General features: G+C 46.2%; 7 protein-coding genes across 7 annotated transcripts; 3 read left to right on the top strand and 4 right to left on the bottom strand.

Annotated features, from left to right (window-relative positions):
- Positions 1–2,158: 2,158 nt before the first annotated feature.
- CTRU02_215211 (uncharacterized protein) lies at positions 2,159–2,969 on the top strand (the record flags this gene model as incomplete). Its single annotated transcript, XM_036730488.1, has 2 exons — positions 2,159–2,338; positions 2,403–2,969. 2 exons carry the CDS (start codon positions 2,159–2,161, stop codon positions 2,967–2,969), a joined length of 747 nt encoding a protein of 248 aa, XP_036577731.1.
- A 1,289-nt stretch (positions 2,970–4,258) lies between these two features.
- CTRU02_215210 (uncharacterized protein) lies at positions 4,259–7,572 on the top strand (the record flags this gene model as incomplete). The annotated part of the gene is made up of 11 exons (XM_036730487.2): positions 4,259–4,334; positions 4,388–4,503; positions 4,539–4,646; positions 4,701–4,767; positions 4,817–4,964; positions 5,022–5,234; positions 5,352–5,722; positions 5,789–6,054; positions 6,104–6,297; positions 6,365–6,630; positions 6,686–7,572. The coding sequence occupies 11 exons, from the start codon at positions 4,259–4,261 to the stop codon at positions 7,570–7,572; spliced, it is 2,712 nt and encodes a 903-aa protein (XP_036577730.2).
- A 2,121-nt stretch (positions 7,573–9,693) lies between these two features.
- CTRU02_215209 (nadh:flavin oxidoreductase nadh oxidase) lies at positions 9,694–11,105 on the bottom strand (the record flags this gene model as incomplete). The annotated part of the gene is made up of 5 exons (XM_036730486.1): positions 9,694–9,819; positions 9,873–10,353; positions 10,407–10,436; positions 10,494–10,612; positions 10,677–11,105. The coding sequence occupies 5 exons, from the start codon at positions 11,103–11,105 to the stop codon at positions 9,694–9,696; spliced, it is 1,185 nt and encodes a 394-aa protein (XP_036577729.1).
- Positions 11,106–12,595: 1,490 nt separating this feature from the next.
- On the bottom strand, positions 12,596–14,118 carry CTRU02_215208 (fungal Zn binuclear cluster domain-containing protein; the record flags this gene model as incomplete). Its single annotated transcript, XM_036730485.2, has 3 exons — positions 12,596–13,735; positions 13,817–13,960; positions 14,053–14,118. 3 exons carry the CDS (start codon positions 14,116–14,118, stop codon positions 12,596–12,598), a joined length of 1,350 nt encoding a protein of 449 aa, XP_036577728.2.
- Positions 14,119–15,872: 1,754 nt separating this feature from the next.
- Positions 15,873–17,552, bottom strand: CTRU02_215207 (cytochrome p450; the record flags this gene model as incomplete). Its single annotated transcript, XM_070206405.1, has 4 exons — positions 15,873–16,035; positions 16,116–16,278; positions 16,317–16,656; positions 16,755–17,552. 4 exons carry the CDS (start codon positions 17,550–17,552, stop codon positions 15,873–15,875), a joined length of 1,464 nt encoding a protein of 487 aa, XP_070059896.1.
- Positions 17,553–19,184: 1,632 nt separating this feature from the next.
- CTRU02_215206 (polyamine transporter 3) lies at positions 19,185–20,856 on the top strand (the record flags this gene model as incomplete). The annotated part of the gene is made up of 5 exons (XM_036730483.1): positions 19,185–19,324; positions 19,377–19,383; positions 19,447–19,896; positions 19,970–20,551; positions 20,608–20,856. 5 exons carry the CDS (start codon positions 19,185–19,187, stop codon positions 20,854–20,856), a joined length of 1,428 nt encoding a protein of 475 aa, XP_036577726.1.
- A 459-nt stretch (positions 20,857–21,315) lies between these two features.
- Positions 21,316–22,688, bottom strand: CTRU02_215205 (uncharacterized protein; the record flags this gene model as incomplete). The annotated part of the gene is made up of 3 exons (XM_070206404.1): positions 21,316–21,548; positions 21,604–22,443; positions 22,550–22,688. 3 exons carry the CDS (start codon positions 22,686–22,688, stop codon positions 21,316–21,318), a joined length of 1,212 nt encoding a protein of 403 aa, XP_070059895.1.
- Positions 22,689–23,294: the final 606 nt, after the last annotated feature.

Here is a 23,294-nt window from a genome sequence, read left to right as displayed (position 1 = left end):
TGGCGGGATGAGAAGGTGAAGCATTGATCATCATCGTCTCTTATTTCTGATGTCACTCAGTAGAATAATAGGTGGTTAGCTTCCTTAGCCTCCGCAGAGAAGCAGATCAGTAGGGGTGTTAGTATGACTTGCTGCAGTGGTCGCTCAAGGATATCAAGCAATCTACATGAGATAGGGTAGGATTTCAATGTAAAGTGCGGCGTATATGCTCAATTGCAACGGTCCCGGAATGATGTCATTGAGAGAACTCATGTCTCAGGACAACACCCCATCGTTACAATCCGTACTTGCTCCGCCTTAGTATAGTAAGTGATACTAGAAGAAATATAACTGTAAGAACTTTGCGAGCTTTCTCCCCTTAGCCTCCTTTCATATTTCCCTTCTTTAGAAAAATATGTAGATGACTGCTCTAGTCTAGTATTATAGACCCCTAAAAAAGCAATCAAAAGACTGTAGAAAACACGCTTTGCATTCAGTTAACAAATTCAAAATGCTATTACTGACCTTCTATATATAGTCCATTTAGTGCTAAGTAATTCACGTTGGCTGACGCGTTCCTATTAGACAGTCTCTAGTATTTCGTTGGTAACCTAAGCCCATATTGTGATAGACACAAAGCTCTATTGACCAGTGAGACTATGAAATACTTGCCCTGCCATAGTAAGCTTGGTGGACTAGCTTTGCCTGCGTGAACGTGCATATTTATTGATCATGACAGGCTTCGAGAAAACATAGCTTCCCTTCCGTTTTTTTCTTCTCCTTTCCCCCCCAGAAGTTCAAACTCAAGCGAGCCAAAATTCCTCCTTCTAAATAATTATTCCCCTACATCCCACCCCTAGAGCGACTGCCACCTGAAGGGCGACCAGCTCTGGAAGAGCGACCGCTACCGGCGCCGCTACTGCGACCAAGACTACCGCCGGATTTAGTAGAGAAGCGTCCGTGGCGAACATTTTCCATGATCGGATCTCCTCCTCCTCCGCCGCCGCCGCCACCGCCGCCTCCTCCTCCTCCTCCTCCGCCGCCACCTATCTGTGGATCCATTCCACCACCTATCCATACCATTGCTGGTGGAATCTCAATCCCCGGGGGTACAGCCCCGGGATCCAGTGGCATCACTACCGGAATATTTGGTCTGGCGAAGTCAGGATCCATCACAGGCTCCTGGGCAAGTAGAACTGTAGGTAGTATTGCAAAGATAAGGATATGCATTGTTATAGATTATTTTGGTAATGTGACGAGTGGATGAGAAACGACTTCATGTTCAGGATTCTTTAAGAGGGGTATCTACTCTGTATTTATAGAGCTACTGCTACTTCAAAAAAACCACCTCCTTAAATGCTAAAATGATTAAGTAATTACAATTAGTACATTAAGAAAACTAGTTTGTAAATGAGATATTAATTTTTGATAAAAGAAACTTTTCTCTGAGAAATTTCCTTTGAATATCTTGAGCTTAAATTGAAATTCTAACTAGGAAGGAGTAAACTCACATTTATCTAAAAAGCAAGCCTCAGTTAGTTCCATGTCGGTAGAACTGTTAATACAGTGGCGATAATAATCTGTCTTTATGCTTTGTCTTACGAAAGAGAAAGATGCTCCGCGCATGTTAGAATCTCATCGAAAGCGATGACCTCTTAATCTTATGAACTACTGCCTAGACATTAACAAAATGCACTCTTCGAAGATTGTTCTCGCGGCAATTTATGCCGGGCAAGCTATTGGCAGTGATCTGCTTACTCTTTACAAGCAAATCATTGGGCAAGACGCTTGTGTAATTACCATTGACAATGGGGATGGTGCCTCATCTTACTAGCAAGAGAACTGTTGGTCGGATAACCGCGGACAGCAATACTGCGTGTTTGTAGACGCGCGATTCAACCACGGAAACGGTATAGCCATTATAACGACCCCAGAACGTGCCTAGCAGATCTCTAGATCCAAAGCGTTTGCATCCAAAGATCTTGGCTCTTCTAGTAGCAAGCCGCCGTTCAGGACTACAGCTAGCGGAAGTAAAGGTCGAGGCATCTATGCAGACAGACACATACGCGCAGGAGCTCTTATCACGCAGGAATCACCGATTGTATTCGTCGACCAGGGCTGGTTGAACAAGGCCTCACCGACAGAACTTCGGGTAGCTTTCGAGGAAGCAGCTATTGACATGCTTCCAGGAAGCTCACGTCAAACGGTGTACAGTCTCTACGGCCGACAGAATGGGCAAGATGCGTACAACATAGAAGCAAGACTCAGGACAAACAGCTATGCAGTCAGTGGTGGGCCGACAGAGGATTGGCCGGGATCAGATTACGATGCAATGTTTGCGGTGCATGCAAATATATCGGTCAGTAGTGGAGACAAATGAAACATGGACAAATCCCCCATTTCCGTCACTAACAGCACGGCAGAAGATCAACCACAGCTGTCGCCCTAATGCAGCACCTCAGTGGGATTGGGACTTGTTCGCACACAACTTGTACGCAGTTCGCGATGTTGCTGCTGGCGAGGAGATTACTATATCCTACTTGGGAGCCAACTATGCGCTATTGCCCTCGCAAGAGCGAAAACAGTACCTCAATTCATCACTCGGCTTCGATTGCGTTTGTGACCACTGCAAAGCTGCACAGAAATTCGTTGACCTGTCCGATGATCGCATCAATGAGATCTTGCTGCTCGAACGGCATCTGGAAGACAAAAAAATTGCACCAGCCGAACCAACAGCAATGGCTGAACTGCTAGTCAGTCTGTATAAACAAGAAGGTCTAGAGTTGTTTATTAGCAAGGCATATGCTATTGCGGCACGGGAGTGGAACGGTGCAGGTTATGAATACCAGGCACGCTTATGGGCGTATCAAAGCCTCAAGGCTAGTACGATCAGTAGCTTATCATCAGGAGCTGAAGAGTATGTAGAGGATATGAACGATCTATTGAACGGGGCAAGACACCATTGGTCTTGGAAGTACCGTGTACGTTAAACAGCAAGCCAAGATACCACAAATCAGCCCATCGATTGTGTATAGACTTGTCAGAGGCGGGTATAGCACAGAGTGAAGAGGATAGAAAGTAGGGGTTGTGATGGTGACTGCATTCATCTCTTAGCCTCTCAATCCCTTATAGGATCGAGAGCCCTCTATATAGCTTGTTGGCTTGCCGGCTTGGCAGTGGTTACCCCTCTCTTAGGGCCGCCGACCCCGACTTCCGATCCCCGATTCCGCACGTGACACGATCCCCCCCTCTTATAAGCCATATCCTCATGGCTTTGGTCGAAGAGTAAGGCTATTCGCAGACCCTAAGCCTAAATATTGCCCTATCCTAACCCCCAGTACCCTTATTAAACCTTCACCCCTGTGGTGGGAAGAGTAGTACATGATCTAATTCGTCTTGCACACCCCATCGCCGGGCAGAAGGAGTGTCTCATTATGTATAACCAACACGTGAACAATCATATGCATAGGTGCAGAGCAACTCGGAGGCCTACCCGGGCTCAAAAGTGATAGTTCTTCAATAAGCGTCTTTAAATAGATTCGATATGATATATTTGCTTAGTAGTAAAGCGACGTCAAAGTGCTGACCTAAACCGCTCCTGTACGCCGCGCGCACTTTAAAAACTATTTTTCTAAACGTCTCTTCTCTTTCTCGAAAAAGGCTTCTTGGTTCCGAATTCATTTATGAAACTGCGTCTGTGTGTCCATTTGGGAATAAAACGGAAACAAATGTATGGCGACGAAGAAGGGCATTACTATGAGTGTCCCTGTTGTCAATTGGTATCACACGCTTGGGACGCGCTTGCATCCCATAAGCTTTATCTCCGTGAGACTTTGCCTGCCGGGTCTGAAAGTCCACTGCAGCATGCGATTTGCGGCGTGGAAGATAATCCCGGAAACATCGAGTCACGATTGGTGAAATTTTCGAGTTCCAATTGAAACCGCAGAAAAGAATAAGCCACATTCTGGTCCGATTTACCCAACCAATCGCCCCTTCCAAATCGTTGGTGTGGTGGCCTACATGATGTCCGTCTGCCAAGGTAATGAGCCACTGAACCTGCTTCTCGAGCATGTCAGCAGTTATGGCAGCGAGACTGACGTCATGCACCTGCTGGTTAAAAAGGGGGAAACAAAATAGAGTAGCCTGCATTTCGCTCACAGCGAGAAGAATTACTGTGAAGCGAGATTTCCTGCTGTGGAGCCAAGTGTTCTTGGGACAAATTTTCTTTCACTCTACTCAGAGTTCTTATAAGACGGCGATTGCCATTGTACTGCAAGACATGGGCAAACCGATCAGCTACAAGAGGATTGTGGTCTGTGTTGATGGAACATGGTTCAGTGAAGACGGCACAGAAGGTAAGCAGCCGATCTTTAGAGTATTTCTGCTCACCATCCCTCTTTCGTTCCAGGTCAAGGATATGGGAATCAGAGCAACGTTTTCCGTATTTTTGCGGCAGTGAAACTAGGCCGAGTCAAAGATCCGGATGGTAATGAGATCGAACAGGCAAGAACTGCCACTCCCGTTGTAGGTAACTCAAATCTGACTCTGACGTTGGCTAGGTTGCAGAATATTTCCCCGGTATCGGTACCGATAAACAGCCCCTGAACAAACTTCACGACGGAATAACTGGTAATGGATGCCGCGAGCAGATACAAAGGGTTTACGCGGTAACAGAAGAGTATAGATCAACAAATCATTCATGACACGCTGACCGTGCGTAGTATTGTTGCGCGAAGATCACCTCGAAGCATGACGAGCTATGGTTCTTTGGCTTCAGCCGTGGTGCATGTATGGTGCGTTGCCTCTGCTCCTCGAGCTTGACTAACCTTTGGCCAAGATGTATGCCGTGCCGTATCTGTTCTTTTGAGCCGCTTACCGCTAGAAAGAGTTGTTCCAGCCAACGATCGATCTACTTGGAGAGGTCTCAGAAGTCTGGTCAAGGCGGGCAAGAAGCCGGCGAACAAAGGAAGAGAATATCGACTTGGGTAACTATTATCGTTTTGTTGGTTTATCTTTCCACTATATGCTAACTAGCTGTCAAGTTTGAAGCAAATAGAGGAGCCACCAACGATCAAGTTCATGGGTCTTTTTGACACAGTGAAGATGACCTTTATAGACGACATTGAAGTTTCCGATCTTAGTTTCGTAGAGAACATTCGACATGCGCTCGCATTGAACGAGGAAAGGATTATTTTTCCACCACTTCCAATCGAAACAAAGTTCGACACACTCGGAAAAGATTGCCTACAGGCTTGGTTCGTTGGTGCACATATGGATATGGGGGGCGGGGCCTAAAATGATGGGCTCTCTTTGTATCCCCTGCAATGGATGATCATTGAGAGTCAGGCACATGGCTTAAACTTCGAACATAGCCCGCCGGACCGTCTCAGAGATTTAATCGAGAACCCACTAAAACTGGTTTTTCCTGATTCGACAGAGCCTAAAGATCATGCAGACAAGACAACAGGCGCGTCTAATGCCGCCAGGCCAATCAAGGCACAGCCCTGGAACTTCAAGTACTCAAATGGGGTGGAGATCACGATGTTTGATCTTCGCCAATCCCACCAGCACGGAAATCTGCAGGAAGTGCAGCGAAGAAAGCTTCAGAAAAAGAGTCCAGACCTCTTGGCCGTCGCCACCCACAACGTAGAAATCAATACGGGGTTCCGAGGCCTGTCAATCAGGAGTCGGCGTATTTTTGACAGGGATGTCCGTGGAAGCCTATATGGGTATAGCGACAATCGTAAGACAGAAATTGGCACTGCTGGCATGAGTTCTCGGTGTTTAATTAACATTTTTCTACTAATAGATCTCAACAGAACCGTGATCCATCCATCCGTTTACTTTTTGGTGGACTGCTACCCTACCCTAGGGATTCCGAAAGCTCTTGGTCATATCATGTGGGATCTTGAATCATTTAAGGACTATTGCCATTGTATCTCTCAAAATCTAGAGGAGATATTCGACCCTTGGCGACTCGGATTCTTGTCGTCCACGTGTTGCCGCATTCTAATATGTGGCAATACGGGTGTTGGCAAGTCTACGCTGTTGAACAGAGTGTTTGGCATTGAGATGGTAAGTTTACGCCCGACACTCTGGAAACACGATTCTGACCTCAAAACAGACGCAAGAGAATTCAGACCAGCGAGGGAGCCACAACATTAACGAAGCATTCGAATCAGACCAGCATCCAGGCATTATTATTCACGACTCCGAAGGCTTCCAGACCGGTAATAGTAATGAAGTCTCTGCCTTCAAAAATTTTCTCAAGGCAAGATCAGGAAACTTACTCAATCAGGACAACCTGCATGTCATTTGGTTCGGAGACTCCCCTTGAACCCTGCATCTTATTAACGTAGCTTAGCAGCTGACAGAATGTTTTTAGGCTCTGTATTGACACCGATACTGACCGCCCTGTGCAGTCGGCTCTTGCAAATGTTTTACAAGAAGTCGTAGAAATTGCTCCCCAAACTCCAGTTATGATAGTAGGAACAAAAAAGGACAAATTCATTCTGCTCAATCAACATCGTCAAGACGCGGCGACATTACTTTCCGATCGAGAAGCGATGTTCAGGCGGAGATTCGAGGTGGAGCCGGATACGGCTTCATTCTGGCCTGCGCTGAGAACCAACTTTGCATTCGTTTCCCAAGGTACATGCATTTGACACTTTGTATAATTTCTGATCATTAATGCTTGGAATTATAGATGACCCGGAGTCAATCAAAACGTTGATCAACCTCACCAGAGGATTTTTTAGCAGTCCAGAGGTATCAGAGGCAATGTGTGCTGCGCAAGTCCCGGATGTGGATGCAAAGATTGAGCAGGCTGTGGAAAAAACATTAACATTTCTCAAGGCGACCATTACCGCAGCGGGTGCTGGGTTGGGTACTGGAGTGATCTCTGCAGCCACCACCCCCACCATTTCTAAGATCCTTTGTAAGGAAATTGCGCAAGGATGCTTTGGTCTTCCAGAAGCAATCCTCGACGACATCAACACAGTCTTAGCTCGTGTAGTATGGAGTAACCTTGGGCCATTTATGGCCCAGGCCCTCAGCCAAACTTTTGTTATTTGGGGTGGTGCTCTATGCTTGACTTGCACTACAGTTGTCGGTGGAATTCCCCTTGCTCTGGGTGCGCCGCTACTCGAGGCCCCAGTTGCTGCGCGGATGATTTTCAAATGCGCTTGCGATCTTATTCTCATTCTGGACCAAGGATTTCGGGAGACAGGCAAGACGATCAACCGACAAAAAATCGAAAGCATCGCCGCTGCGTATAACAAGAGCAAGGTGTCGATTCAAAAAGATGGCACATTAGTGCTGATGCTTCGGAAGAACGTTGTACACGAAAGGATCAATGAATTAGTTCCAAGAATATCAAGGCAAGCCTACGAGGCACATGCAAAAGGGAGCCTTTTCAAGTATCGCCAAGGTCTAAGGGACATATTGTTTAGGTACAGGTTAGGAGAAAGCCAAGCGGGGCATCTAGGACTAGATAATGACAGTTTGATTGGCATGAGTAGCACTGCTCAATCTGCTACACATCTTTCAGAGGACGAAAACGATATGAAGCAGTTCAAGGGGGAAGATATTTAAGTTGATTGGTTCATATTCATCCTCTAAATAGTTTGGGGTAAAACTTCGTTTTTTTTTAACTAACTGCTAAGCTTTAACATGGTTGTATAATGAGGGCTAAACCTTTTACTCAATAGACACTGACAGAGGTCTAAAAAGATTTGAAAGGCCTTCGTTACAGTGTCTACAGCAAACTACCCTATTGAGCACTATTTACCTTTCAGTCGGTTGTCGTTCGTGTGCCCTACTGCGGCTTTGGTGGGTATGGTCGAGACACGAAAGGGAGTTTACTAACATACATCCCGCGACGTCACGCCGTAATTTAGTATCGCAGTTCGCGAGGCCAACAGAGTCACCGCGACAAAGGTCGACATCGCAGTTCAGGCCACACCGTTTGAACCCTTTCATCGACATCTCGACAGGGTATCTGATGGTCTATTACTATAGTCGGAAAACGCTCGCATTGGTAGTGTAATTTTGCAACATGTGGCTCCATTGGAAGGACGGAAATCGTGAGGTCCATGCCAAAATGCGCAAGGCGCGAAATGCAACCGGCGGCAGCAAAACGCCAACACTCCACAAGAAAAAGAAGAAAGCAAAAATTAGGAAGAGCAGACATTATCGCTTTCTCGTTCCCTCGACCGATGTCAAAGGTATCGCACCATTAATCCATTCCAAATCACGCTTATGGGCGTATCAAAGCCTCAAGGCTAGTATGATTAATAGCTTATCATCAGGAGCTGAAGAGTATAAAGAGGATATTAACGACATACTAAACGGGGCAAGACACTATTGGTATTGGAAGTACTGTGTACGTTAAACAGCAAGCCAGTGTACCACAGATCAGCCCATCGAGTGTGAGTAGGCTGCAGTACACATACTGTTACGGGCTATGCCCGGTTGATAGCTAAGCCATTATCCCTAATTAAGAGCAGCCAAGCAACAAGTGGATGACTTGTTGTTACGTATCCTTTTAGGCGTTTAGCTCAACGGGGTAGCACCTCTGTTCTTAATGAGTGCGTGCTGGAGGCTGGCGTGCGGCTGCCACTACAACCTTCTAGGCAGGTTCTGGCCCTTCACAATTAAACTCATGATAAAATCTATAATTTCCCCTCATGGTGAGAGTACTACGTACTGTCATCATGAGGCATTAGATAACAAGCACACGCCGTATACTGATTATACCTACGTTTTGCACATAAGGAAGTAGGTGCACCGCTTACATCAGTTTGACGGTCATGTGCGTTGAACTCAGGAGCAGCTTAGGTATTTCAGCCATTATAGGAGTTAAGCTGGATTACGCACGCTGAGCAGTGAGAGACATAGTGAACTCTTTGTTCAGGGAGCCCGTCAGAGCTGCTTACCACTGCTCGAGAACGACACTCAGTAAGAAATTGATAGTGTCTATTGTACAGTCCCAACGCGTATTGTGCGTTCGGCGTGTCTCAAAAAAGATGCAACGCTGCTGTTGATAGCCGATTCTGACCCTCGCTGGATGTTCAACATCATATCAGAATCGGTTGCACGTTTTCAGTCGTGCTTCGGAAGCAATAAGTCACAAGTGGCTGCCTGACAAAATAAGGAGACGTGAGTGCGTACCTCAGCCGCGATCGCGGGATCGTGGTGCAGTGTCTAGCCTTCTATGCAATTCCGTAACTAGTTTGTTGGCATATAAGCACAGTCATTTTGTGTGCCCTTGGCGACAAGGGCTTTTATACCTTGCCAACACGGCGTCTATACTTATAGTAACTCCCGGAGACTTTAAATACCTAGACATAATAACTACTATAGAACGCTAGATTAGGATCTCTATCCAGGCTGTTAGGGTTAGATTTTATAAATATTCTTCTACACTAAATCTGGTTGATTTAGTTCTTTAATAAAGTAAAGAGAATTTATGTTTTTCTTTTAATTAAAATTTCTTTTTATAAACTTATGAGAAAAGAGTGGTTTTCATATATAATTAAAATAAGTTAAGTACGTTTTCTCTTCAGGATCTAAACAAACCATTACCCTTATTTAGAGTAATAACAGATTATTAACACTGACTAGAGCATCATAAGTTTAGTATATAAGTATCTATTTTTACTTTCTCTATTCTAAACAAGCATTCTCGACCCGTTTACGTTACAAGATGATGACTTAAATACGGGCACTTGGCCAGTCGTTGTAATTCTCATCTGCGACCTGAACTGGCCCATAATGGACCGTAGGTCCTCGGTCATTCGTGTTAAATGGAATACTGTGTTTAATGCGGGTAATAACATCCTGACATGATCAGCAAGTTCTAAGAGAGTAAAACTCAACAACTTCTCACTTACAGGATTATAGATAAATGGTCTTCCGAAGGTGATCAAATCAAGCTTGCCCGCCTTGATGAGAGAATCAGCTTCTTCCACCGTGTAATCATGATTCGCCATAAGCATTGTAGGACTTCCCGGAAATTTGACTAGTTTTCCAAAGTCAAGAACAGGATCATAACCATCGGGAATGGGATAGCCTGCAGGACGTTTGACGCGGCCGAAAAAGTCGCCAGTACCGGCGTTAGGGTCGATACCGCGACGCCCAAGGTTAATGATTCCGACCTTGCGAGCTACGAGCTCGCGGATGAGGTATGTGTAAACCTCCTTCATCTCAGAGAACTGGACCATAGAATCATTGTAGAAGTCCGTAGGATTGATTTTCACGCAGACAAACTCCGGCCCGTCAAAAACCTCCGCGATGGCGCCAACGACCTCCAGAATGAAACGACACCTGTTTTCGACAGAGCCGCCGTACTCATCGGTTCGCTTATTTGCACGGCTAGTTATCGAGTCAGTGCTTTGAAGATAAATCGACTGGTTTGGGCTACTTACCTATTCAGAAACTGCTGGGGCAGGTAGCCGCTGTAAATAATGGAAGTTAGCTGGGTCTGATACGCGCAGTAATAGGAAGTTAACTACCCTTGAGCTAACAGCTCGACGCCATCAAAGCCAGCATTTTTGGCCAGCTGACAGGAGCGACGATAAAGTTGAATCACCTCGCTAACATCTTTGATAGCCTCAATATTGGCGGTGTGGCCCTGTATAGCATGAAGTCTGATCAGCGACTTGTCATTCTGAGTATGAGTTTGAACTACCACGCACAGGCTGCCCAGGTAAATCCCGGTATTTGCCATCATTTGCTTTGATAGCGGATGGAGCGAGAACACGACCATTGTGTTCCTTCATGATTGGCATTTGATCATGCTGACAGCGACCAGCATGCCAGGCCTGGAAAAAGATCTTGCCTCCAGCTTGATGTACAGCATCGGTGACTTTACGCCAAGCAATGGCATGGTCCTCAGTGATCATGAAAGGAGAATATTTCCAATCACAGCCAGTCCAATCTATGAAAGTGCCTTCATTAACGATCAGACCGGTACCATCTCTGGCTCGATCTGCGTAGTGTCTGACTTGTGCCTCCCCTGGTTTGCAATCGTCGAAGCAACGGTTGCGTGTCATGGAACCCATGACTACTCGGTTTCGCAAAGTCAGCTTACTCCCCACAACAATGGGCTCCAGTAGGCTTGACATGATGGCAATATTTGGGATGTAATGAGTTTGAGAATGTTATAGATATGAGAGGAGGTAAAGAAAGGAAGACGAAGGAGGGCAATGGAACAACAGGTCAATGCGGAGAGACTGATATTTATGTTGTTTTGCGTAACAATCAATCATTACAAATCAACTCGAGTATCGACGCACAGAAGCTTGGAAGCGGCTAGTTTATTGATCCGTTTGAATCCAATTTGTAATTACCGTGTCAGCGATTGAAACCCCTTGTGTGAGTAATGCCGCATTTCTCACCGCAGTGGGAACAATCCACTTATCCACACATATACTGTTTTGTGCTAAAGTAGATTGGATGTTGGGGTCAACCGTAACGAGCAGTAGTAGTGTTATGGATTGATCAGTGTTTTGAGTTTCTCTTCCCTTGCGGGAGTTTGCACAGAGATACTTAACGCGTGCAGCGATATTTCATGCCATTTCGAACGTCCCATAACCGACATGAAGACTCCGAGAGCATGCCGTCCATGAAGGCCATCACCTCTATAGTATTATATCATCACCTGTATTACTGAGTCGGTCTCTGACTACCGCATCGTTCCAGTCGAGTGGGGATTGATGTCCCATCCTGCGCTACGTAACTCTCATCGCGTGTACTGATTACACCTACCTTCTCTACTACACGACTCTTCTTGTGCTCTTGATGACAGGGGTTGCCGGGAATTTCGGTACCTGGATACAATAACCGGTATGGGACGTTTCCTGCTTATTATGGAGCTAGAATGGGATCTGTATACTTGTATCTCGTAAATCTAGGTACCTGAGAGTCACATTGGTAATCAAAGGTCAAAGTCTCCGCATTAGACGTAAGAGGTCTTTACTCTACTGTGTTGCGGAGAATCCCAAGCCCCTTCGTTGGCATTTGAGGCATTTCCTAACGAACGCTGCCTGTATGCGAGGGGGGATACCTGGCACGCCCCGCTAAGAACAGCGCTGATAAGCGACATGCTTGGTTCACTTGAAAAGCTTTTCCTAAGCGGGCGTGGGGGAAGTGGCTATTTGCTTCAACGAGATCAAGCCGTGAGTTCCATGTATCCACATTGCGACGGCAAGGTCGAGCACGAATGGGCGAGCCATGGCAGATCGATCGAAGTTCAAGCGGATGATCATAGTGAGCAAAGCCAGTTTGTAATGATTCCGCCCTACTCAAGAAAAGCTGTGTATACTTGCCCGTCAGGTTTCACCCAGTCGCGCCAAAAGTTCTAGATTGCACTGTGAAGTAAACACCAGACGTGGGCTCAGGTCCCCGGGGACCTAACATATGGTAAAGTGCGTGTTCTTAGTGTAGTTTTAAGGCTGTAGTTTTGTATTGTGTACGAAACTTGGTGAATAATTCCCCTCGAAAGCAAGAGGCGGTCCAGGTTAACCCTCTATGCCAGTATGGCCGGGAAAAACCAACATCATAATCACCATTCAAGTTGCTGAATAGTGTATGGTTAGCATGTATTCTCGAAAATTCAGGAACTTCTATGTATGTTCATCGTCACAATCCCTTGAGGCCACTTTATGAATTCGGCCCAGGGGCTGTCACAAATCTGTGCCGTGATGACAGCCATCAAAGCCTTTGCCCAGCCTTCTAAAAACCAACAAAACGGTTCTGCCATGTGCGCTACAACGCAGAAATGCGCTAACAACATTAGTGCAGCTGGGTGCTGCTCTCGAAGTAGTACTAGGTAGTCTTTGGACATCGATCCCGGCCACATGAGTAGAGCGCGAAACTCAGCAGGCGCAGTCAAGGTGTTTGCCGAGGAGACTTTGGTGACGCATTCGATCAAGGATAGCAGCGCCTCGTTGACAACGTCATATTCGAAGCGAGGGAGACGCAATTCCATGAGCTTGTAGACGACATAAGAAAGCTGGTCGAAAAGGGGTTGAAGCTTTACGTCTACCGTGCGAACCACGGTATTTCGGAAACCATTGGAAAAAAAGTCACCCAGCGGCCCTTTTCGAAGATCTTGATCCCACGTGCGGAAAATTGTGCGCATACCTGTGGTCAATGTAAAAATATCAAGCATACTAGGGATAGACGAAAAGGCAGGGTCGTATTTCTCCTGACTTGGATACGTCGCAAAGGCACTCAGGGTCAGAAGTGTCGATGTTGCGAAAATTGCGTGGCAATTAGAGGAATTGATGTCGGCGAGAGCAGGACGCATTTGGTTAATAGCATCATTTTGGTGCTTCGCAGCGTATGGTAGGTAGATATGTCGTTGGCTAGGTTGGAGGAATGCCTTGTGATATGCAGAGAAGGTGAGTATTTGATGCAGAAGAAACGGGTGGTTGAAGGCTTCATTTGGGATATTTGACTGAAAGACCTTCTGTACCATTGGCGAAGAAGAAAAGGTTAGGTAGGATGTGGACGTAAAGTGATGCATGAGCTCGAGATCCAAGATCCATCCGTCTTTGGGTGACGCCGATGGATCAAGATCAACCAGGAATCGAGCAAAGTATGGGAAAGCAGCCTCACTTTCGCATGGGTCTCGTTTCTCCTCCGCACTGGGATTACAGGGAGAATATACTCGCTCAATGGAAGGGCGCGGTATCAGTGGAACGGACATGAGTGAGCTTCGTTGTCGTTTTAACTTAGGCACGCTGGATTCCTATAGAGACACTTGGTTAGTATGGCGAGATATTGGGAAACCATAATAGATATAACAAATTAAGCTGGGTTGTGAGCTTACCGACGAAGGACGTAGCCTCAGTCTCTCTCGGAGCGGATGTGCTCTCATAGATTGAGCCCCTGCTGTTGGAGCATCTTGACCATCTATAAGGCTGCATATCACTCCGTGGCGAACACATGCACCGCAAGGCCTCTTCTCGTCACACTGTGGTGGGAAAAGCGATGAGTTAGCCAGTCACGCGATGGCTTCTTAAGCTCAAGTTCAGCAGACTGCCTGGTCTTCACTTCTGGACTCACTTTAACTCTTCTTTGCTTGCATATCGTACATCCATCCCGGGACTTCTTGTACCCAAAGCGCTTCATGGCACCTGCTGGAATATGGAGGATAATGAGCGCCGGCGTAGCAAGAATGAGTGCAATGGTGTTTGACGCGAGAAGAGAAATGTGGCAGAGCCTGTGGGATTCGTGACGACCTAATGGTTCCGGTAGTGTTCTCAACACATAGTGATTCGGATTGCGGAATGTGGACGGAGCCATATTTATAGTCGAAAGATTCCCCTACGTGGGGGGTTAAAGGGGGAACGGTTCGTAGTTCGACCAAGGTGGAGGAAAAAGTTTGCTGGGGGTCGGCTCCCAATGCGTTGTATCATCGCTATGTGTTTTTGTGCTAGCACGGCCTCTAGCTGTCTCACTAATGTCTAATAGATGGTACAGCCCCCTACGGAAACCTGGTCCAAAGGGCCTCTCTCTCCCCTTTTGTACTCTACCCCAGCCGCAGTCTTTGTTATGGGAATGGCGACTCAAGTCATCATGAACAGGATCAGTCTGCCCCATTTGAGCTCAGAAAATAATGTGGTCTCAATGAGTGGAGATAAGCGGGACATGTAGGTCTAAGTTTAAGCCAATGAAAGAGAGAACCGATGACGAAGTGGAGACACTTGAGTCGTTATTGGAAACCATGACGCTAATTCGCAATGATGTCTGCACTGACAGGGAAAAGAACATCAGACGCTATCAAGCGCGAGCAAGAGAGCCGAAGGAAGACCGGAGCATCCTAGACGCATATACATCAGTTACCTAGCGAGCTGATTGGATGATATGGAGTGTAGAGACTGCACATGTTTTCGCGGTGTAGCATAATCAATATTCTCCTCCGGAACCTTGCCAGATATCTGCATAACAACCAAAAGCGAGGCCTTGCTAGGCGATTATATTTCTCGAGGCTTTGAGAATGCATATAAACGTGAGTTATTCTTTCATTCATGTCCAAGCCAGACTTTCTCTGTAGCAATGTACCCCTACTTCACTTGTCAACACACAAATATCCAACGGCCATTACCATCACCTAGGCCATTTCATGGCTCTCATATTCTTTTATGTCACTGCTGTCATAACAGCTCTCGTGGCATTTCTGATCGCCAGATTCAGCATGTGGTCGTCGCTGCCACTTTATTTTTCATTTTTGATAGGTTGTCTGGGTATGGCCATCCCAAATCCAAATACTCATTCCTCCAAAGTCCATAAGTAACAATGACACAGTGGAAGTAGCAAACACCTTCGATCAAAGTCTTGGTGGTGTGAAGGACTCATATGACATGATTGACTCCTCAGTCATTTATATTCTCCTACCATTCACTGGGTTGCTTGTCTTTTCAGCAGCAGGCGGCTATCTTTTAGGTCGGGCTCTCGTGACTTATCTTTGAGCCGTTGAGAGTGAAAACACTCTTGTAGCTTGCCAGATAGAAGTGGGAAACCTGAAACAAAAAGCCATTGATAGTGATAGTCGTGGTATGTAATGGACATCACCAGTAGTGGTGCTTGGCATCACTATACCTAGACTAAATGTAGCCAGCGATGCGCTGACATTCAAAGTGTTATGGCATAATATCCGTTCCATAGACTGATCAATACCCGATATCAGTCGTTCCCTCTCCGTGTCTCATCAAATTTTCTCATTCATCTCGAACTGCACAGTGGATATAGCTTTTGAATCCCATTTCTTTTGGCTCCTGTACTTCGACTTGATACAACTCACTTTCCTTCCACTTTATTTACTGCTTGCCATGTGCTATATGGATCGAAAGTATCATGCTGCAAGATCCGATACGATCCTTATATCAAGACCTCTTTACGGCTCTCAAGTGAACCATCAACGGAGCCTTATCCCATAGAATAAAAATCTTCTGCTTCTCAGCCCATCCTTGGCTCTCCTCTGCAAGCTCGAGATCAAAATGCCATACGATTTGAGCAAGAATGAGTTTCATCTCAACGTATGCAAGGCTGTATTCGAATGAATTAGCGTCCAAGGTCACAAAGCTCGCGTGCCAATGATAATGTGTGAAGAGTGGGAGGGGTCTTACTTTCGGCCGATACAGTTCCGTGGCCCGATGTGGAAAGGCTGAAAGGCGTCGCGATTATCCGACGCAAACTTGGTGTCCCCGAGGAAGCGCTCAGGATGAAAGTTGAGAGGGTCTTTAAAATACTTCTCGTTATTGTGGATTGCATATTGATGAATCGCGACAACTGTCTGCAAATGTTTCCGTCATTTACAACTTCTCGGTCTGTGGAATTTGACTGGTGACTCACATTTCCAGGGACGAGGCGGCCACAAATAGTTGCACCACTCGCAGGAGTTACACGGGGTAGGCCACTTGCAACGGGAGGGTATATGCGAAGAGTCTCATTCAAGCACGCCATCATGTAAGGTAGTTGACCGACGGATACGATGTTGATGTCGCTTGAAGCCTTGAATCTTGAACGGACCTCCTCCGTTAGTGTTCTTAAAGCATGCCCCGACTTCAGCAACTGATACGTCACGCCTGAAAGCAATGTCGCTGTTGTCTCTGAGCCGGCGATGATTAAGGTATTGCTATTCGCGATCAACTGCGGCATTGATAGCCCCTATTTCACGGCAAGAATTTTAGTCTTGAGGTATTTTCTGCTTGGGAACAGGATCCCGGGAAAAGTAATAGGGATTGGGAACTGGTTGCGCCACTTACCATCTCGTCCTTCTTTTTCAACAGTCCTTCGATCAAATCAGGCCTCTCTTGCTTACTGCCCGCTGCAATACGTCTTTGTAGCTTCTCAGTTGCCATGACAAGATTGTGTGCCTTCTTCTCACGACTGGACTTAGTACTAAGTAACGAGAACAAAATCTTTTTGAAAAAAGGGTAATGGTTTGCCGTCTGTACAACAGTTCCAAGGCGAACAGAAGCGAAGATTCCGCGGATCCAGGGGTGATAATCGGAATCTCTGATGCAGCCAAAGGGCTCTCCGAAGGCCAGGTCGCCTATGATGTCGAAAGTCGTGAAATTGTACCACGCCATGAGATCGATTGCTTTTGTGTCGCTCCTGCTCATTTCATGTAACTTTTGAACAAGACCGTCGATGTATTTCATTACCAAGGGTTCCTGATTTCTCAGGCTTGATTCACTAAAGCCATGAGACATTGTTCGTCGCAAGTCAGCATGCTCCCTACCATTCGAGCTGACAATTGTCGTAGGCATGGCCTTGGAGGAGTTGTAAAAATGCTGATATTTTTTGAACTCAGCTGCGCCCCTCCCCCGGTGGCCCATGATATCTTTCCAGGCTGTTACGTTGTTATACGCAAGCTCGTCTGGTGCTATTCGAACAACGTCTCCGTACACCTTGTGAAGCTGGAGGATATCAAACGGCAGTGTGCCCCGGATGAGTTTGTAGCAGTAGCCGATTCGTGTGACGCGGAGAAGAATAGGGCCCGGATAGTCCCGTAAGGGATGAAGAAATAGGTTGTAGAACACTATTGAAGCGAGATACATGACCACCTGCGCTGTGATTTCAGCATCTGTAAATCTTCGTACAGCAACAGTTTCTGTCCTTACCATATTCAGCGCGGCCAGAGAGACTGACACAGTATCTGGACGAAGATCCATGATTTTCCTTTGGTATTGAATAAGCCGGGAAGCGGTATGATTGTTATTGGGCTCGGCTTCTTAGATATAAAAGCTCTGATGGGTTGAAAACACGGAGACAAAATGATTTAGGACGCGACCTTGAACTCGGGAAACACGCAAGGTAAAGTTCTGTAGATTATTAGTACTACTATCATGAATGCTGAATGATCATTTATACATTGGTCTGATGACACGGCTTAGACGGTTGGACTTATCGTGCCACTGTTCATCGTGCGGAGTATCTTAACATTGGGAACTCCGAACACCCTATCAAGGCCTTCATTGTGGCAAAGGCATTAGACAGCCATATGCTGCAAGGAAGTTAGCGACAACGAGTTGCACATTCGTCGATGACCAATAGAAGCACAACATTTTTTTCACAGACTCGGTGAGCAACCCCACAGAATCGAGCTGCAGGGATCTGCTACATCAAGCTACTTTTACCGACAACGAAGTGGGTCCTCCGCTGCCTAGCTCCGGCTGATCGGAAATTGTGTCCTTGGTGTTTTTGTACATAGTAAATCGGAGTAAGCTAGGCAGATGGATTCTCTCTAAGCTTACACAATGCGTGGCCGATTTCGTCGTTATCGTTAATTCTCTTAAACGATAGGCTCATATTAATAGATGGGCCTTTATTAAGTACAAATGCATGTCCCAAGAGAAGGGGATCCGCGGCTTAGGACACGAGTCAAGCTGTAAATCACAAATATGCGCTCGGTTTGGCAACCCGTGAGGCTGTGATGGTAGTGGTATTTACCAATATCGGACACGTGCCTGAAGAAGATGTTGTTACATTCATTACGTACTGGACCCTTCTCGGGCCATGACCGCCACATGAGCTGACTATTAGTCTAGCGATTTCTGCCGCCAAGTCCCTAGCCCTCTGGATTTAGTACAGTAAAAGATTCTATGGCACAGGTGAAAACAAAGCAGAAACCCACAGATTGTCTATTAATGACTTACATGGGTATACGCTCCTTACCGGAAGGTCCTGAAGTCTTACTGGATAGCTCTTGGAGATGATCACGTTATTAGCGTTCAGTGTGTCCCTTGTGCCATCAAATTTGACCTAAGGAGACCAACCGACATATTTAGCGATACCGAAGCCATTCAGCTGATCAGCCCCGGAGCTCCATTGTCCAACTAGGGCCAGTTGAGGGTATTCTTCATTCGTTTTCGGATGTTGAGTATCGGTTTCTGCGATCAGAGAAATACACCAAGTCGCCACTCAGCCTGTTGGGCCTCTCAGCCTAACCCGTGAGGGTCTATATCGTTAAGCAAGTCGAAAGGGATCACACCAGGTGTTTCCGGATTGCAATGTTGGTATAAGTTCACGACCCATCAATTGAAACTTGTCCAAACTCCTGCGATGGTAACAAATAAGAACAAGTTCATCCATCTTTCATCATGTCGATCTCAACCTTCCCGAATAGGACCAGAAAGCTCGATTCATTTAGAACCTCCGGGTTATTACTGCGCCATATTTCCGTACAAGACATGTCGAATGTCACAGTAGAGAACGTCGATCCAACTCTCATCGACTGGGATGGGCCTAACGATCCCGAAAACCCGCAGAACTGGCCGAAGTCACGCAAGTTTGTCAACTTGGCACTCATGTCCATCTTGACTATCATATCGTAAGTACTCACGGAATCCATTTTTCCAAGATTCCATGGGCTGACTTAACAGTCCCTTGGTGAGGCCCAAATACGGGTTCAGCTACTTTGGCCAGAAGAGCTAAGCTGACTCTATTTGCTAGGGCTCTTCAATGTTTGCACCGGGCGTACCAGATCTCATGACAGAATTTGAGACTGACTCGAGCATATTGGCAACATTTGTGGTTTCAATCTACTTCCTCGGTTTTGCATTTGGACCCTTAGTCGTGGCCCCATTGAGCGAGATCTACGGGAGGGTTTACGTATATCACACCGGCAACATCAGTTTCACAGTGTTCAGCGTCGGGGCCGCCCTTAGCATCAACGTCAACATGCTCATGACCTTCAGATTCCTCATGGGTGTCGTTGGGTCAGTGCCTACAACTATCGGCGTGGGAAGTATCATCGACGTGATGCCACTTGAGAGCCGTGGAAGAGCACTGTCTATATGGGCACTTGGTCCTCTGTTGGGCCCTTCACTTGGCCCTGTCATAGGTGGCTTTCTCATAGAAAGAGCGGGTTGGAGATGGGTATACTGGTTACTCGCAATCTTGGTGAGTGTTCCCTTGTACCCTTCTGTCTGCTTTCACAGTGGCGATGATACGAGATTAACAAGCTTACGTGTAGGGTGGTGCATTTGCTGTTCTAGCGCTAATAGTCATGAGAGAGACATACGCACCGGTGCTTTTGCAACGCAAAACGCAAGCTTTGAGGGAATTGACCGGTGATAGCACCCTACGCAGCAAACTCGATGTTCATGGGAGCAAACGTCTGAAGATGGCCTTGATTCGCCCTTTGAAATTCCTGCTTGCGACTCCGCTCGTCACCATTATTGCATCTTACATCGGAATTCTTTATGGAACATCTTACCTCCTTATTACCACATTTTCATTCGTTTACGCCGGTCAGTATGGGTTTGGAAAGGGAGTCATAGGTCTCACATTTCTACCTTCCGGTCTAGGCATGATGGTCGGCGTATTGACTTTCGGGCACATTCAAGACTTTCTTGTGAAACGGTCGAAGCGAAACATGCAACCGGGAGAGGTTTATAGGCCAGAGATCAAATTAACACCATGGCTGACGTTGCCGCTTAGTATCATACCTCCCATCGGGTTGCTTCTATACGGGTGGACGACACAATACAAGGTCTTCTTCATAGTGCCAATGATTGGGGTCTTTCTGTTTTCGTTCAGCCTTAGCGGATTAACGGTGTGTTCTATTTTCCTCCCCAAGCTGCTGATACTATGATACTGACTTCCACGAAGATGACGGTGCAGAATTACCAAATGGATTCCTATCCTCGTTATGCAGCATCTGCATCTGCTGCGGTTATGCTATCTAGATCCCTTATTGGTGCATTGATGCCTCTTGGTGGACTAAAGATGTACGACACATTGGGCCTTGGTTGGGGGAACAGTTTACTGGCCTTCTTGTCACTGGCCCTTATTCCTATTCCTCTGCTGCTGTTCTCGTTTGGGGAGCGAATCCGGCAAAGATTTGACCCGGTTCTCTGAGGTTTCAATCTTTATGTAAGGAAAGTTGATGAATATGTTTTGTGTCAACATGTAGCATAGAGGCAGCATCCTTCGCAGCAGCTAATAGAATGATCAAATAGCAAATACATAATCACTACTCTGCTGAATTCTGCGTATAATAAATGGCAACGTTACCTTATGTTAACAACTTATTCTGACCGATGCATACTTTCTAATAAAAGAGCAATGCAGGCATCTCGCTATTTCTCTGTCTATTTGGTGGTTAGTTTGCAAGCTCCATGAGACTTTGGGGACGTCTCTATTAGAATGGAGTCGCATATTCAAGAATAATGCGAAAATTCTTATAAACGACATCATCACAATTTATTATTTAGAGAAGATTCTAGCGAATGATAATGAAAGTGAAGCATTGATCTAAAACTCAATTGTTCTCTTGATGCTACGTGGCTAGAACCGTATTTGCGTCATTACACCCAGTCAGAGATTCGATCTCTGATAGTGTAGCCTCATGTCGCTGTTGTATATATAATCATGATCCGCGAGTCTACGGGGTCTATATCTCAGCGTAAGGGCGGAAAGCAAAGCAAGTAGGAGGCTGCAGCTTCCGAGCCCAACGAAGGCAGATCCAACAAAAGCATTGCCATGTCCGATGCTTGATGAAGTGGATATGATGAGCGACTTTGTACCAGCGTGTGCTTGAGCAGGAAAATCTTCAAATGATTGATCAGTGTTGCCTCAAGATGACAATTGATGGAAAAGACTTACGCGTAAAGACCTCTAGACGATACATTCCCCTCTCCATGGCATCTTTGTGGTTTTGCATGACCAGTTTGGAGAACTGAGATCCTGCGGATGTACGCATCCAAACCATGAACGACTCATCCTCAGCAGGATCGAACATATTTCCCGAGTGATATCCGTTCGGAAATCGAGATGCCCAGCCAGGTGGCGGAACAATAATGCTCTTGTTTCCCGATTGTATCGAGGGCACCCTATAGGTACTCGGCTGATAAAGTGCCTTATCTTGAGGGTTAGCAATTCCCGCCCTCGACATGTTGTAAGCATGGGTGCGGTTGGTATCGCTGCCGGCAGAAATGCGAAGCGGATACTCGAAGGTATCATTGAAGTACGAGTTCGCAATCATCCCGCAGGGGTAGATTATCCTATCTGTCTCGTCATCGGTCAATCTCAAAGTCTTGAGGGGACCACAATCAGAACTTTGAATAGCGTTCAAGCTAACATTGCGACCCGCAAGTTGTTCTGAGTGACGAGAATTTATGTATTCGCGATGGTTCTGAAGGAAATTAGTGAGATGATAATGGAAATATACTGGCGGTTGGAGATCCTCGGGAAGAAAAAATTCGATTGTACACAGCGTGTAGTTATTTTCGATGCCATCAAAAGTCAGCATTCGGTTTGAACGCTTCCATTGATCTACAGGCTGGCCTGCAGACGAAGCCTTGAAACGTCTATGCACGTTCTCGGCCGGCATCGCCTCTAGTGCGTCAAAGGAGTCGAGCTCATGGCAAGTCGTGTAATCGATGCGAATTTGCCTAACCTGGTTGGCTGTCAGTACCTTGAGCATCAATAAGGGCGGGCATAGACCTACATCACCATTGACAGCCATCCAAAAAGCCCCGACAGCTATCATCAAAATCGCTAGAAAAAAAAAGTGTTTGACGGAATTTGTTGGTGTCAGTATAGGCCTACGCATCCAAGGTCAGTCCTCGGACGTTAGATGGCCAAGTTGTTACAACACACTTCCATGCTTTCAAGCGTTGTTGCTTGTATGGTGTGTCTTGTGGTCTGTGATTCTTCTCTGTGGAAGTCCTGAATCGAAAATGCACCATTGCTAAGGCGATGAACCAGAAAGTAAGCGAAATATAGATTTCGATGAGCGTGTGAATGACAAAGCCAAAGACGGGAAGTATGCAAAGAGTCAATCCGGTATAGTTGTGTCTGAGAGGTAGTTGGCAACCGATGTCAATGAGAAAAGACGAGGAGCGGTGTATGTCAAACGCTTAGTTTATAGGTCAGCAAGACATATCAATGGCTTTGCTTTGGAATTCGAATATGTGCAAAAAGACATTGAAGGATGGCAATGAATGACATTGCTGGTGGTTGATTGCTGCTGGGCAGGTAAAAACAAAACTAAAGCGATTACCATTCTGCCTGGACCCATGGTCTGAGCGCAGCGCAGCCAGCGTAGCACACTTTACAAGGGTAGACATACTTGTAACGTGTAAGAGTGAGGCGATTACGCAAAACGCGTCGTTCTCGGTAACTTTATCGGATGGCAGGGCATGCAACTTTCCCCATCAACAATCAGTTGGAGGACCCTAAAAAATGTTGTTGCCTGGAACGAAGGCTGTAGCTCTTGGCACGGTATTGATTCGTTATTTGAGCACTGGCCGAGATTGCCATTAAATATCTCGTCAGGATATTGCGAAACCCAT

This window comes from Colletotrichum truncatum (assembly GCF_014235925.2).
Source record: "Colletotrichum truncatum strain CMES1059 chromosome Unknown Contig_0014, whole genome shotgun sequence".
Lineage (NCBI taxonomy): Eukaryota > Fungi > Ascomycota > Sordariomycetes > Glomerellales > Glomerellaceae > Colletotrichum > Colletotrichum truncatum.
Note: the sequence above shows the minus strand (reverse complement) of the source record. Positions and strands in the feature narration are given on the sequence as shown.